This window comes from Populus nigra, chromosome 4 (genome assembly GCF_951802175.1).
Source record: "Populus nigra chromosome 4, ddPopNigr1.1, whole genome shotgun sequence".
In the NCBI taxonomy this organism is placed as follows: domain Eukaryota; kingdom Viridiplantae; phylum Streptophyta; class Magnoliopsida; order Malpighiales; family Salicaceae; genus Populus; species Populus nigra.
In genome coordinates, this window is record NC_084855.1 from 22,140,438 (window position 1) to 22,157,292 (window position 16,855).

A 16,855-nucleotide genomic window follows, 5' to 3' on the forward strand; every position below is an offset into this window, starting at 1 on the left:
TTTCCTTTTTTGTTGCTCTATTGTGGATTCTGGATGTTTTGGTATTGAGAAATCCTTCACTTCAGAAAGCTCTTCGTTCCTCCAAACTGCATAGTTCTGGCTGAATGATGTTTCAAATGTGCTCCCTTCTTGCCTTTTTACCATCAGGGGTCTTTCCCAATCTTGTCGGATAAGTTCCATCTCCTCGAGGAAAGGTTGGTGCTTGAATAAACCGACAAAATTAGCTAAACCCAGAGTTCTTGGTGTATACTGCATTCCACCCAACTGCCTTGTTACTAGGGCGGGCGCGTAACTGATGTACCCGGTTACACCAATCAAAGGAACCCATATCTTGTTTCCACAGCTCATTGTGCAGATGGTGTTGTTCATCCATGGTGCTTTCCATTTGAAGTTGCTTCTTGGCAATGCTGCATATTTATCTATCCATGCTTTCTCATCCCAATTCTTTCAAGCCTCATCTATGGTAATTTTTAACGGTCTCAAGTCAAACCACCAAAAGTTGTTAAAGATGTCCCTTGGTGTTTCGATATGACTAATAATCCATAAATACAACATAGGGATGCAACATCTCATGGCTCCTTTTCCATGCATTATGCAGTGGTTGAGTGATAGCATGGTTTCTCCCAAAATGGCTGATGAGGGATTGATCCGGTCACGCTCGTATTCTATGAAGACACTTGCTGCTTCCAAATTGATGACTCCAATTTCGGAAGGGAACAATACTAGCCCAAAAATGGCGAAGGCCACCAACTTGTATCGTTCCTCTCCCAACTTGCCTTCTTCAGCATTTTTCTTCATTCGGGCTTCAATGACCTTCCATTTGAAACCCCCCTCGGCGACTCTACATTGGCTGATCTTTCCCAAGCCTAATGAACTGACTACCTCTGAAGCTATGTCTTCAAATCTTCGCCTTAGGTAGATCTTGTGGCTGTTGTTTGGAAAATCTAGAATCCTTTCATATTCCTCCAAAGTCGGTGTCATATCAATGTTCCCAAAGGTAAAACTCCGATAACTAGGATCCCAAAAATTCAGTAGGGCTTTGATTGCTGCTGCTTGTACGGGTAACCTCATTAGTTGTGCAATTCTCCTATATCGCCTTTCGAAAATAGTCTCATCAATATATTCCATAATAGACACTAACTTCCCCAAGTCATTTACCATGTGATTTATCTTGGTAATGCAAGGCAACCTACTAGCATCGATTCTTGGGCATTTTCCTTCAGCTACTTGAGTCAACTCAGATTCTTGCCCAAACTCTTGGAAAGATAGGTACTTAGTCATGATTTCGGCTCAAAAACCTGGATTGATGAATTTAACATTATTAATCATGATGCAAATGAACGTAAGATAGATATCCTAAGGACAAGTTCTATGTATTAGGTGAGAGAGGGTAGGTTTTCTATCTGGTCTCGAAGGGTCTCATATCTGCCCAGTGATGTTCTTCGTAAAGACAGTATGGGGGCGTTGCAAGGAATAGTTAAGGTAAGTATACCCACCATTACCAAGCAGGCACTCAGATATGAGTTGGGTGTTTCACGCATCTGAACCCTGACCAATAGTCATAGGGCAGATCACTACTCCCCCACCTAACTTAAAGCTTGTGTGTGCTTCTCAAAATCAAAGTATGTGATGCATGTGACAGTTCTATAAGATGCATGAGACAGTTCTATACAAATGCATGAACAATATTGCGTAAAAATATTTAAAGCATATAAGCAGATAACAAAAGGAAAGGCAAATTAACAATAAACACATGAAAACACAAATATATCAGACAAAAACAAAGCTTAGTCCACAAGGTCCCCAGTGGAGTCGCCATTCTGTCGCAGGTGCGCGGCGTCACGGCGAAATATTCCACTTTAAAAAACTAGGAAATGTGTATGGTATCTATTTGGCAAATGTGGGGAGACAAGAAAATATTGTCTTTTGTTGGTGGAAAATGGAATGGGAGTTGCCACCTAGTATTTTGGTCACTAGGAACCCTAACTGGTCTCAGAGATTGGGTACGGGGACTGGTTGCGTAACGGGAAGGTATTAGCACCTCAAATATGCCCTACCTAAGGTAAGCTGCATTGTTTATTTGTCTGATAAAATTCAAGGTCTCGTTGTGTTTCCTAGTTGTTGGTCCGTCTATGGTTCAAGAAAAGTCCTCCTCAATAAGGAGATCCTTATCTTATCGGGTAAAACCTAACCGTTCTAACGTCTATGTAAAAAAAACATATTTAATCAGGAATACGTTTTACGTATAAATTCGTAATCCCATATACTAAAAAAGAAGACAAAAAGATTTTTTTGGAATTTTTGAAATATTGGCCTAGTTCTCATGGCTTGAATAAATTGGTTATTAAAGCCAAAATGCATGCTAATACATATATTGTTTTTGAAATTTCCTTTGTTGTGTGAAAATATGATGTTATAATATTTATATATATATATATATTGGAGAGACTAGATCGTATTTTAAAACAAAATATTTTTAATTATGTATATTTTTTTGATGTTTTGACGCAAATCGGGTATTTTAATACTGGGTTGGTATCCTTACGGTATAAAAATACAACCAAATATTAATCCATTTTGATAAAAAATATGCAGAAAAATCAACAATATTTTTAAAGATATTTAGAAAATTTTTGAAAGCAAAAGACATTTTTGTATTTTGAAAATCTTTGATGTTTTGATGAAAACCAGGTATTTTAATACCAGATTTGTATCTTTACAGTATAAAAATACAAACCAATATTGCTAAAAAAAAAAGTAATAAAATTTCAACAAAATCCCATATTTTTGAAATAATTTTTTTGCATAATTTTCTTAAATTTTTTTTATATATATATCTATATATAAATAATACAAAACAATATAATATATAATATATAATATTAAATGGGCTGGGCTGGGCCGGACTCAGCCCCAAAGGTGTTAGGCCGATTTCGGCCCAAAAAAAAAACTATTAATCTCTTCTGGGCCAGACCCGGCCTAGAAGACTGGGCTGGGCCAGGACTAGCCTGGCCCAGCAACAACGCTATTCGTTCTGCATGCAGGGAACAAAACACAATGATATAACGAAAGGGGGAAGAAGAATTACCTGGCGCGGAGGAGGTCGTGCGTCGCGGGTCTGTCGGCTTCGCTGGCGGTGCTGTGGTGGAGGCCGGTGGCGGTGTCGCGGCTCACTGGCGGTGGCTCCAAGCAGCGGCGCTGCTGTCTCAAGCGGCGGAGAGAGGGATTCTTCCTCTTTCCTTCTCCTCTGTTTCCTTCCCTCTTCTTCTGCTGCTCCTCTTTTTCTTTTGCTTTTCCTTTCTCTTTCCGGTTCTTCCTCTTTCTCGTGTTCCCTTTTCTCTTTTTTTTTTCTCTTTCGGATCTTTCCCTCTTTCGGTTTCGGCTCTTTTCTTCCCCTTTCTTCCCCCCCTTTTTTCAGTGTTCTTGGGTCTATTTATAGAGCCAAGGGGCGGGGCTTTTTATGGTTGCACATGGGGAGCAGGGGCTGCGGCGGTTGGTCGGCCATTCGGGTGCAGCTGTAGAGGTACGGCTTCCCCGTTTTTCTGGTAGGCGCGCGGCGGGTGGTCGGCCAGTAACTTCGGCCGATGGTCCACAGGTGTGGGGCTTCGGGTTCGTGGGCGCGAGGAGGGAGAGGCTTAAAGAAGAAAACCATTGCTTCGGTCCTTCTTTTTTTCTTGTTTTCTTCCTGTTACAGGTTTGGGGGGAAGAAGAAAGGGGAACAGTGTCGTTCAAAACGGCACCGTTCGGTCCTCTTCTTCTTCTTTTTTTTTTTTAATATATATGAAACGGCGTCGTTTTGGATAAAACGCGCCGTTTCATTTAAATGTGGCGCCAGAACGCGCCAAAGTCCAAATCAGCCCTCAATCATCTTTTGTTTATTTCAATTGCGTCCCTGCCAAATTCAATCCCCGTCCCTATATTTGGCAGCGTTTTTCACTTTAGTCCTTGGCCTCTAATTTATGCAATTGAGCCCTTAATTGATCAATAAACTTTCAATTTCTTCAATTAGGCCCCTGAATCAATTAATTCCAGCCCCTATACTTACGCGCCTTCTTCAATTTGGTCCTTGGTTTCGGATTTCTTCAATTAAGTCCCTAATTGGCCCTTAAACTTTAATATTTATGCAATTAAGCCCCTGATTTGACTTAATAAAATCCTAAAAAATATATTTTGGCCCCAGAACTTAAATTTCTTCTAATTAAAGCCCAAATTGACTTAAAAATCAATTTTTCTTGCAATCAAATCCCCTATAAATTCATTTAAAAACCAATTAAGTCCAAAAACATCCAAATTTGGGCTTTTCTCCTCAAATTTCAAATTTTCCTTCTCAACAGGGCTCTCCTCCTTCAAGAATATATTGTCAAAAATCCCATCTTTGTATTTTTAACCTCATTGACCAATTTTCTGACCATTTTCTGAGCGCTTCTGCCTCCTGTTATTTTTTCTAACCTCCCTTGGCTATATATATATATATATATATATTTATATATATATATATATTTATATATATATATTTTGTGGGGACCCAAAAATGGGTTACAACATAACTAAACATGTTATAAAGCCTTATTTTATAATGTAATAATTTGAAACATGAAATATTTATTCTTCTTTAATGGTCAGCCCTTGTTATTGTGTTGTGTGTGCTGTAAGATTACAATTCAATATTTTGTGAAAGGGTTACATAAAAAAAAATAAGAAAAATTTATAGTTTCACCGACGGGTATACCGACGGACTATAACCCGTCGGTATTTCACAGAGAGTTGCAAAAAAATTACGGGATTGTGCCACACTCATCGACGGCTTTACCGACGGATTATAACCCGTTAGTATTTCACAGAGAGTTGCAAAAAAATTACAGGATTGTGCCACAACCACCGACGGCTTTACCGACGGAATATAACCCGTTGATATTTCATAAAGAGTTGCACACAAATTACGAGATTGTGCCACAATCACCGATGGGTATACCGACGTCCCACACCGACGGATTTACGCACATCCCGAAGCACACGCATGTCTGACACATGTCCGCCTGCACAAATACCGACGGAATTTCCGACGGATCGAAAATTCTGGCGGGATTTTCGAACATTTTTGGTGCGCATTTCAATTAATTTCCAACGGTATTACTGACGGAATTTAATGTCACCGACAACAATTAATGTCCGTCGTTAATACCGTCGGAAAAATTGCTATATATAACCCCCCCATCCCCCTATTTGGTTCATTTTCTTCTCTGCTTCCATTTCTCTTCTTCTCCATTTCTCTTCTCCTCTCCTCTCGGTTTATATTTAGTTTTTAGAAGGGATTTTATTGTTTTGGTGTGGCGGTAGTTTTAAAAGGTATGTATTTTTTTTTCTTTATCTTTGTATTTTTTTTTTTTTTTAATTATGATTATTTTTTTTGGTGTTCTTTGTTTTGTGTATTGTTTGTAGATAAAATCTTAAATTCAACACACTATTAAGGTAAGCATTTTTTATTCCCAAATTTATTTTGAATTGATATAGTGTTTTTTAGTTTTATGTATTGTTTGTTTTGTGTGCATGGTGTTTTGTGTAGTGTTTTTTAGTTTTATTTATTAATTTTATGATATTATTGTTTGTATTGCTATAATTGTTATTGTTGAATTTATGTTAAAAATGTTAATTTATTAATTTTATGATATTATTGTTTGTATTGCTATAATTGTTATTGTTTAATTTATGTTAAAAATGTTAATTTATATATAGAATTACATTTAATTAGTTTATCTTAATTTAGGATATTATTGTTTACATGTCATTGTTATTGCTTGTTATTACATTTTTAAATTTATGTGTACCCGTTAATTTCTATTTTGAGGTCCATTAGGGTCGATCATAAATTTGAATGTATGACTTTAATCTAATGTTTGTAACTCTAAGTACCAATTTAACAATGAATGTTCATAGTTGAAATTGATTCTTTTACTTGAATATCATTATATGATGTTATTGAATAAAATGTTGTGTTGATGATGATGAGTTGGGTTGAGATCCAGGATGATTGGATCGGGATGTGAAATAAAATTGGAAGTATAATATGATTTTGTCGATAACTTGGGACCCCCCAGTATAAGGGAGACTCTGTCGAATTTTTTTTAAATAATCGAAGTTAATTATGTAATTATTTGTATAAATTTGTGTAGAAGCGTAGAATGAAATCTACAGCACGTCGTCAGAAGATGGTTGCAGCTAGTTCTTCTAGCAGCGAGGAGGACGTATCCTTAGGTGCTGATCACGACGAGGAATCTACGCCAACTTGTGATGCTGCCTCTTCTAGCGCGGTTTCACAGCGCAGAAGCGGTGTGCCTTCACAACGGGGTCAATTCACCCGCAAGTACCAGGCACAATGGAAGGATGACCTCTCAATGTAAGTTTGTTTAGGTTTTAGTTATTTTTTTTATATACTTATAACATAATTTATGAACAACTAATTAACATTACTACTTTTATTTAATTTCAGGTTCACAAACATTGAGGCTGCAAGGACTATAACATTGGCATTTAAATTGTCGATGGAGATTCCATTGTTTCAATGGAGCCAGGTTTCCAGACATCCTGAGTGGAAACCTAATATCGATGCATGGTTTAAGCGATTTCAGGTCGGTGTTAATTTTTAATTTCCAACTTATTTTTAATAAATGATTTTTATAATTTTATATCTTGTACTATTCTTATTTTATATGAATTATTTATATACACAGAACAAATTTGAGTGGGATAGGACGGACAACAATGTTGTGAGGAGGGTATGGGAGAATCACGCGGCAACTAGGTAACATAAAAAATAATATTTATTTTTGTTTTATAATTTTATGTTTTAAATTCTAATTTGTTTAGGTTGCGTGATTTTTGGTATGACACCCAAAAAAATTCAAAAAGACAAGCGAGGGATAACGGTCTTGAAGGATGGAATGAGGTGGTGATTTGGCAAGAATTCAAACCGTCATTCATCTCGGGGAAAATATGGACGACATATATTGAGCACGTGACCTCAGAGCGGTTCTCACGGCGCTCACAGTCCGGCGCCGACAACCGGAACCGGCAAATTCATGGTTCGGTGACCACGCACACTGGCGGATATGCAAAGCGGATGGTAAGATTAATTTTAATGAAATATATCGTTAAATAATTTGTCGTTCCTTATAATATATTTAACTTTCAACCTATTTTTCCCTTACAGGCTGCGTCTCTTGGACGTGAACCGAGTCCAATGGAGCTGTTTGTAGAGACGCATGTGCGGAGTCAAGACCGTCAAAAGGGGGTGCAGCAGTTCGTGGACAACCGTGCTCAGGACTTCGTGGTATGTTCGTTCATTCATTTTATTTTGTAAGCTATTAATTTCTTGAATTGCATTTGATGATTTTTTTACCGACGGAATTTTCAGGAGACTTATAATAGCCGGTTGAGGGAGAGATATGGGGACAATCCGTCGACCCATCCAGATTTCGATCCAGATTTGTGGATGGAGGCGGGATCGTCTGGTGGACCCAATAAAAATCGGGTCTACGGGCTCTTCAACACTACGGCTGAAAACTTACGTTCGGCTCGTAGTGTCTCAACTGTTGGAACCTCTCCATCAGTATCGAACACCCAGTCTGAGAAGTTCATTGTGTTGAAACAACAATATCAACAACTCTCGACGAATTATGATGAGCTCCATCAAATAGTCATGGAGATGAGATCAAAGATGAGTGACGATACTTATGCAGCTTCTTTTTGGCCGTATGGTCCCGGGAACAACCAGTCTCCTCCTCCTCCTCCTCCTCCTCCAGCTCCACCGCTATTCTAGTTTAATTTTGTTTTTTAAACACATTAAATTTGTAATGAATATTATTTAACATTACTTTTATATTTTTAATGTTTAATCCATTTTTATTTGTTTATTAAGGTTTTTTACTATTAACAAAATTATTTTTTTATATATTTTAAATACCTACCGACGGATATACTGACGAATAATGTTCGTCGGTATTTCACAGAGAGTTGCCAAACAATTACCAGTCATGCCATAATCACCGACGGAATATATCCGTCGGTGATTAAATACAGACGGATTTACCAATGGATATACTCCGTTGGTATTTTACAGAGAGTTGCCAAACAATTACCGTTGAAATTGCAAACGGATTTATTCTGTCAGTAAAGTTCCCGCGGAAACTTTTTTTCTAGCGCGCGCGTATCCGTTTGTATGACCGTCGGTGGGTTTTTTTTTTATTTGCGACAGACTTAGCAACGAAAATGGGAGTTACCGATGACTGGTATATCGATGGACACCGTTCGTCGGTAATTATTTCACAGACAAATTTAATTCCTGTCACTAATGGAATGAGTCCGTCAGTAAAACTGTTTAATGGTGCAGTGATTAGCAGCCGGATTATTGTTTCTAAAATCTAATGTTAATAGCCCCCTTTTTTTTTAGTAGTGATTATTAATATTTCTGAGAAGACTAGGCTGTGAGAGTTTGATCGTTGATTGTCAGAAATCCAAAACGTCATCCAGAGCGATTTGGTGAACGTGCAATGAACATTTATTGTACTGTCCCAAACTTATTAAAGGTTGATCGTAGAGTTTGATAAGACACCCAACTCGAAAACCTTTCAAAATAAATCTTCAACGCTGTCGTTCGATCTCCAGAATTTTGTCTCTGTCCTATGGCTGAATTTTGTGGTATTGAATGAATGACAGGGTCGGTGGTATGATGGTTTATTTGGGAATGATTTAGGTGAATTTGGTGAGGTTTTTGCTGGGTTTGGATTAGGGATGAAGTTTGTAGTGTTTGGTTTTTTGGTGCCATAGTATTTTCTTCCTTTGAATACCTCATCCTCGATTAACCTAATCCCTTGATTATTAGTTTTATTTTATTTTTATCATTATAATTTCTATTTTAAAAAAAAACACTAATTAAACATAGTCTAAGGCTTATCATCATTCCCATATGAGTTCTCTTGGGTGGATCATTTTCTTTCTTCTTTTTTCACTTAGAATGAAATTTGATCCATGGACATTGCTTCTGCTTGGTTGATAATATCAAATCATCCTTGGCAATATGCTAAGCCTCTTGGTCCATTTGTTTGTTTTGCAATCAAACTAGCAATCCAACGGGGGTGTTTCCAAGTTGATAAGGCTGTTAAAAACCTTAGCAATCCAATGCTAAGCCTCTATAGATTTGAAATAATTTTGATTCCTTGGAATATGATGATGATATACAATTACTGAAGACTGCGGATCATATGAAAATAAACCCAGGTTTAAATATGGTGAAGACAATTCAAACCAATAATAAATACAAAAGAAGTCTGTCTATTCCAAAAGTTCTTAAGATGGGAAAGAGTAGAAAAGCAGAAACCATTGTCTACTAGTGGGTGTGAGCTTTTCACCCACTAGTGCTCCAAGACACAAACAAAATAACAAGTGGAGGAGAAGTACGGATAGGGGTCACAAGCCTCAAAAAACCCTAACAACTAAGTTAAGAAGGGGAAAAGTAGTAGATCAACCTCGGAATATTACAAGGGGTCTGGTCTATATTTGCCCTTTACTTTGTTTGGCGAAGTCAATTCCCGAACCTCTAACATCTTTTCCCACTCATGGTATGCTTTGGTTCTTAATTATTCTTGCCCAAAAACGAAAGCCATGAGGCAAAAAAGAATTATGTGAGGTGCGTTCTTGACTTCTCCCATTCTTCTATCACCCAAAATCGAAACCAACTTTGAGTTTTTTCACAAAATTTCCCTCGTTTTTCCTTCTCTGGTAATGAACTGCAAAACAAAATATAAAATAAAATAAATGAATATATATAATAGGAAATACATTTAAAGAATAATTTTTTTTTAAAAAAAAACTAGCATTATATATGTCAATATATATTGAGAATTGACAAGGCTGTTAAAAACCTTCGAAAACAAATAGTCTTTCCAAGCTTGCTATGGGTTTGAAGGTGTAGAAGGTTGGGTTTCGATAGCTGTAACACTTGAAAAGCAAGTCGTTAAAGGGTTGCGAATTTTCTTGAACTTAAATTTATTAGATGATAGTCTTGTGAGGCTGTGTATATAAAGTTTGAGTAAAATGAAAAATATGAAGTTTTGTTTCTCTAAAAGAAGATGATTTACCTTGTTAAAGGCGATCTATTTATATAATCTTAAGCCCACAAGCATTTCCATATCAAAGTAAGATGACTAATGTGCTTGGCACATACAATTTTAGGCTACTTGGGAACAAAAACCACTTATTTTGAATACCACAAAATCCATTCAGATTCGCATGAATATTAAAGAGATGTATGCACAACAGCGAAAGTCCACTTACCTATAAATTAACCTTCAAAGATCATGCAGATTCGCATGATAAGGAAGCCTTAATCCTCTCCACAGTGCATGCAATCAAGTTGTTAACAGTAGCAACTGAGCCAAGAGACAGTTTTGCTGTAGGAACTGAATCAACCAGAATCTGGAACGCGACAGTTAGAAGAGATCCTCCTGTAGACCCAGATTCATCCATGCCTACTCCATGCGCTGCGGTTCCATCAGGAAAAATAGCAAACCCTGATGGAAGAAGGGCCACATAATCTGGATCCCCGCCGTTAAGCACCACGTTCATTGCAACAATATCAACAGGAGCATAGATTACGAAAGAGGCCGTTTGATCAGTGCAACTCTCTTGCAAAATCAGCATGTTGCTCTGGCTCGAATTCGCGCTCTAAAATTATGATGTGTTAGATCAGCTAAAATATCGATAGCACAATAGCCTTACGATCATAGAGAACTTAACTTCATTAACAGGTACAAAGGATTTCCTTATGCTACTTACATTAACTCGGATTAGAGATACACAGTTGCCTGTATCCCGGCCATTAGCAATGTGTGCCATTTCTTGGACAACCCCACCATTTGATAGAATATCCCACTGTGTAATAAGCAACCAAGTCTTAGAATGAGATTCAATCATTGAGTATATTTAAAGTTCTAATGAGATTCTAAAGGAAGCTTTCGTCTTCATTGGCTGTGTGCTTGTTATGCATAAATGGGATGCAATAAAAGTTAGTCAAAAAGTTCTAATTGTTATATATACCTCATTACGGGTGTTCTCATCACGTAGAAAATCAAAAACCCTCTTTGGTGGAACTGGAAGCCAGAAGGAAGTTGCTGCACTAAGCACAATCCCAGGAGGCCTCCCTGGATCATCTACACTCTTCCTTGTCATGACCCTGACATCATCAGCTCCAGTCCCTGATAGTGTAGTCCATGTGTGGGCGGTAGAGGCGCTCACGCCAGCACAGAAGCTTATCACCATTCTCTCTGCCAGCTTCATCATACTCTTTCTTCCTTCTTGATTAGTAATAACTGTGAATAAACAAATGAGGCAAGTCGAAGGTCAAACATATCAATTAGTACAATAGTTATATAATATATATTACCACCAGCATCACCAGCAGGAATGTTTGTTGCCATGGCACTGGCAAGGCGCTCGCATTGCCGGTTTAGGGTTGCGACCCAACGTTTTGCCCCGAATGCATGTCCTGAGCTAACTAGATGCTTGTATAGATTATGAACACCTCTATCATCCACTTCTACATGTTCAACCCATGTAACCTAAGGTAGGGAGAAATTCGATTACAAAGGTAGCAATAACTAAGAATTGCTTTTCTTTTTGTATAGAAATGGTGCAGCTTAAATAAACTAGAGAATAACAATACACATTGATAAGGAAGTAAATATTCACCTTTGAGTATCCATTGGGCATTTCTTGAATTAAACATCCAGATGGCCTTCTTCGACATCTTGCTGCTGGACCAGGGCGTATACTGTCCAATGAAACATCAACCACAGCCCAAGTCCCATCAGCATGTTGTTTACAGTACCTGACATAGTAACTTTCACGAGTAGGAACAAGTGGAGTTGGAAGTTGAAATTCAGCTGTCATCTGGAAACAAATGAGAATCAGTTCAATACATTTAGAGAGGATGATATCATAAATCATCTTGACATATTTGGTTTCATGATTCGGTAATCCACACCTATGATTTCAGGGATATGTAAAAGATATAGAACAGACTATATATTAAATCATGTCTCGGGTTATGGATGATCAAATTAGCAAATGTATTGCTAATTGGATGATAATCAAGGAATATTGGTATTACCACTTGCAAGGCTCCATTGTAGTTCCCTGCAACTCCTGTAGATAGCACTTCTAAAGTCAAAGCTCTTGAGACAATGCCAGAAAACAATGTAGACCACTGATTCTGAAAGCCAAAACATAATCACAAATCAATATTGGATCGATATGCATTTATGTACATGCTTAAATATACTTGATTTGCTTTGAAAGATACTAAAAGGAAACTTACCACATCCATGAGATACTCGACAAGGTTGATGTGGTTCATGATAACAACAGCAGACTCTCTTGAAGCCTCACATTTAAAACCAGTAGGTTTAGGACCAATACCGTGAGGGAATATCCTTATGTATTCATCTTCATTCAACACTGCATCAATTCCATCAAGGCTGTTCATCCATAAAGGTTCATCCATTTGAGCCATTCTAATTAGTTCCTCCATGGCTGCCACTGCAAGCTCAATTATCATGGGCTTATCAGCCTCAGTAGGTGCACTAATAGACCTTAGTAGGTCTCCAGCTTCATAAATATCCCCTCCTAAGCCTGGTTGTCCACCAAAATTCCCAACACCAAGGTCAACTGGACGTGGAGGCATTGGAGGCGATAGAACAGGATAGTTCACCACAGGCTTGCCAACATACCTAGCAGCAATTGCTGAAATACGGTCAATCTGCGAAAAAAGAAGAAGAGAGAAACGAATTAAATTTTGAAGATATCAGGCATTGAACGTTATAGATCCACCAAAAAAAATCAATCTAATAACTTCACCTCTTCTCTCAATCTAGTATTTTCAAGTCTCAAATGATGTTCATCAAAGGACATCTCTCCTATGGCAGTAGGCCCTCCACAATTAGGACACGAGGCATTGCTAAGAGCTTCTCTGTACCGCATGTTGTCAGCCCTAAGCTTGTCATTCTCATTTCGAAGCTGTGTATTTTCATGGCGCTCATGCTGGGTCTGAAACGAGAAAGAATTTAGCTAAACATCTCGGAGGAGGTTTAAGAGATATTCTAACCCCCCTAAAGAAAACTTTCTAAGAGAAGAGGCCAAGATATTGTAACCGCCCCTTGACGTGCACAACATAGAAAACAGAAGGCAAATGTGGTATTTATTACATGGTCTAAATTAGTAATGTCTAGGCTAAGGTTATGCGCACACGTTATACCTTCATTTGGGTACGCTTATTTTGAAACCAAAACTTGACTTGCAAAGGCTCTAACCCTAATTCTCGGCTTAACTCCTTCCTTTGCTTGTCATCTGGGTGTGGACACTCTTTGAAGAAACTAATAAGACCAACAATGAAAAGGCATTAATCGTAAGATATATGTGTCGAAAAATTTAAGGCAATATAGAATAGCAATAGCAGTGTATAATTTAATTAAGGCAGAGCTTACGCTTCCATTTCTTGGATCTGATGCTGGGTATGGCGATGGTAGCGCTTCTTTTTGGGGCGTGGGTCTTGATCATCACCTGAAGCGCCTTCTTGATTCTCACTGCCTGATTTTGTGTTGGTACTATCAAATTCTTCATCTCTAATTCGAGTCATGTCGCCTTCAGATGTGTTGTGTGTCATGCCTAGATGATGAAACTCGTGACCTTCCATCATGTTTGGCTGGAACATTATCTACAGATCTTTAAGATTCCTCAAGCTTTATTGTTTGTTAATCTAACAGCAGAACGGAAATTTCCACTAAAAAAGAAAGGTGATTAAAATGTTCATGCCAACATATATCTATATTAAGTAGTGCAAAAGGTACTTTATAATGTGCAAAAGCCTAGGACGTATGGGAAAGCAACGTTTGAAAAATTGTTCTTGGAATGTAGAAAAATACTAGATCTTGGATAGGACAAAAGGCCCGTGTTAAAATACTAGATTCTCAAAACCTTCTATCTCCCTCTGATTGTGTGATGAGTAAAGCAAAACCCTTTACGCGTTTTGCAACTATCGAGGAGGATTTTGCTTAAAGAAAACAAATTAGTCCGCCTAAAAGCCAAATAACAAACATAATACAACTTTTGACTCCTGAACAGTAGCAGAAGAAGAAGAGATCTGATGTGAAAAAAAATGTTAAGGGGTAAGGAAATCAATATGGGGTCGTTAAAAAATGAAAAATCCTGTACATTAACCATACAAATATCCAAGAAAACTGGATCATAAAGCTTAAAAAGCACAAACAGTGGAGAAGAAAGGCATGGAAAAGAACACAAGTGCAGACCTGACCAAGAGCAAGTCCGGAGGATGATCCAAACCCACCAACATTACCATTAACCCCGATCATTGATGGCATGTTTCTTGCCGGAATCATTACTCCGGCTGGCATATTTCACAAGCCACGAACCAAAGAAGAGTTGTATATAGGAATATATATTTGTGTGTCTGTGCCTTAGTAGCTTAACTCACTCTCCTTTTGACTCTACTGTTATATATGGTCTTAGATCATAGAGAGTGGGTTTCTCACGGATTTTCTAGGGAGTATAGAAAACAGGCAGGCTGACTATGGTTCTCTTTTTCCCCGTAGGGGAATTGGTTTCTCCCTTTCTACGCCTATCTGGTTCTTACGTACATACGAAAGAGACACAGAATATATAAAGAAGGTCGAGTTGACGATTTTTAACAGGTAAATATCTGACTAACCCCCCAAAATCCAAATATAAAATCTACATAACGCCCAACTAAGATCACGGAGAATCCAACTTTGCCTTCCCAGTTTCCTTTCTTTCTTTAGCTTTATCTGCTCCAAGAAAAAAAAAAGGTAAGAATACAATATGAGAGAACTACATGCAAGGGAGAGAGAGAGATGTGACAAAGAGTGGATTTGCAAACCCACTCATTCTTTAGAAGTGGAAAATATAGAGAAGACTATGAGACTCTCTTGAAAAAGACTCTCTTGAATTTCAACCTACTCATACAAGAAATTTACTTGCCAAGAAATAAAAACAAAAGAAAACAGTCTTGACTGAAAGGATTTTATTTTTCTTTGTTTTGGATCTGGTTTAGAGGTTACCTTGTGGAAAAGAAAGCAGTATTTGGGTCTGCTAGTGGTTTCTCTGGAGAGTTTGGAAATAATTTTTATGGTAAGAAGTTGGTGAGTGGATATGGAGATAGAGTCCAGGGAAGGAAATCAAGAGTCAAGAAAGAATGGGAAAAAAAACAAAACTAGAGAGCATGAAGAAGATGGAGAATCAAAGTAACTTAGGAAGAGAAACAAGGCAATGGAAGTGAAGGAGAAAGAGAAAACTGTGGCAGCAAGGAGTTATTGCAGAGCGTATTGAGAGGGTGCAATAGCATTAAATGGTGGAGAGGTGTAATTGCTATGGAAAGAGAAATAGTTCATTTCGCTAATTTAATTTTCTTAGTAGAGTGTATTGTGCGACGGCTACCAAACTCTCCATACATAAACTTTTTCAAGTAATTTTCTCTTGTATAAATGTTTTTTGTTTTTTTTTACTTTCTAGAACTACTAAAATATATTTCTTTTTAGACTTAGGAATTTTAGTATATTAATGGTGCAACACGCATACTATAACATGCATACAGAAATAAAATATCATCAAATTAGTTTGTAATATCAATTTTTAGATATAAAATATTATATTGTCAAGTGTCTCAAGTTTATTCAGTCATCTTCACAATCATTTGCTTAAATATAGTGTAAAAATGGATTGATTTTGGTGATTAACTTTCTTGAAGAGAAGGAATTAAATAAAAAACAATTTGAAAAAGTAACATGAAGCTTGCCATAGAAGGAAAGGGAATTTATGGGTTAGGGTTCGGTGTTATTATTTATTTGATTTATGAGTTAGGATATAGTTTTATAGCGTAATTACAATGTTTATTAAACAATTTCATGTAGGGAAAGAGTTTTATGGATGAATTAATTAAAGTTATTAATTATTTATCTCAACAAAGAAATTTTAAGTATATTTAAGTAGTTGGTTTATTTTAATTCAATTATAATGTAAAGTTAGAAAATTATGTTTTGTGGTTTAAAGTTGTGATTTTAGTAATTTTTACGTTTAATATAGTTATTATTATTGTTTTTATTATGATTGTTATAAGTGTTGTCGACATTGTTATGGTATTGGGTTTTGTCCTTTATGGGTGAACTAATTTAATGCTTATCTACTATTATTCTTAATAAAATATCCATTACTAATCAAATGTTGATTGGGTGAATTTTTTTTCAAAAGAATTATTGATTAAGTTAGTTTCACTTTATTAATTAAATGTGTTTTATATTGTAGTAGTTTTTATGATACTGGTTTGAAAGAGTTGGTTTTAAAAAAAAACTATAAATTATAGTTTTTTTATGATCAAGAATTTTTAGAAAAAAGTATTAGTAGAATCCATTCAAAACTATAACACATTGATTAAGAAAATATTTTAAAAATTATAGTGGAGACAAAATAAATTTTTAACCACATTACCAAACTAACCCTAAGTAGTTTATTATAGGTTGTTGTAAATGATTGTTGCAATGTAGTTAAACCTCTATAAATCAAAACCTTTAGATAATAAAAAAAAATTAAAAATTTATCAAGATATTATTTAATTGATAAATTATTAAGTTAATAATTTATATATTAATTAATAAAAAAATTAATTTATCTAAGTGTTGTTTATTCTTTCTCCAAAACATTAAATTTAATATATATATATATATATATATATATATATTGTGTATTGTGTTTATATAAATATTATCTAATTACC

General features: G+C 36.5%; 1 protein-coding gene across 6 annotated transcripts; it reads right to left on the reverse strand.

The window, feature by feature from the left end:
* Nucleotides 1-9,258: 9,258 nt before the first annotated feature.
* LOC133691059 (homeobox-leucine zipper protein HDG2-like) lies at nt 9,259-15,437 on the reverse strand. 6 transcript variants are annotated; one of them, XM_062111380.1, is made up of 13 exons: nt 15,147-15,437; nt 14,358-14,873; nt 13,536-13,765; nt 13,307-13,424; nt 12,910-13,098; nt 12,371-12,811; nt 12,164-12,265; nt 11,743-11,943; nt 11,450-11,612; nt 11,092-11,363; nt 10,831-10,926; nt 10,330-10,719; nt 9,259-9,782 (listed from the first exon to the last, which is right to left on the reverse strand). In XM_062111380.1, the coding sequence occupies exons 2-12, from the start codon at nt 14,460-14,462 to the stop codon at nt 10,351-10,353; spliced, it is 2,286 nt and encodes a 761-aa protein (XP_061967364.1). In that variant the 5' UTR covers nt 14,463-14,873; nt 15,147-15,437; the 3' UTR covers nt 9,259-9,782; nt 10,330-10,350. The 6 variants fall into 6 exon arrangements, with proteins under 6 accessions (XP_061967364.1, XP_061967363.1, XP_061967362.1 ...); XM_062111379.1 differs by having other exon boundaries at nt 11,438-11,612; nt 13,536-13,753; nt 15,147-15,436; XM_062111378.1 differs by having other exon boundaries at nt 11,438-11,612; nt 15,147-15,436.
* Nucleotides 15,438-16,855: the final 1,418 nt, after the last annotated feature.

Coding starts and splice junctions, on each gene's coding strand:
- LOC133691059 (XM_062111378.1), bottom strand. CDS start 14,462: ATGCCAGCCGGAGTAATGATTCCGGCAAGAAACATGCCATCAATGATC. Junction 13,099..13,306: donor ATAAGCGTACCCAAATGAAG/GTATAACGTGTG, acceptor TTCTCGTTTCAG/ACCCAGCATGAGCGCCATGA. Junction 12,266..12,370: donor TCGAGTATCTCATGGATGTG/GTAAGTTTCCTT, acceptor TTTGGCTTTCAG/AATCAGTGGTCTACATTGTT.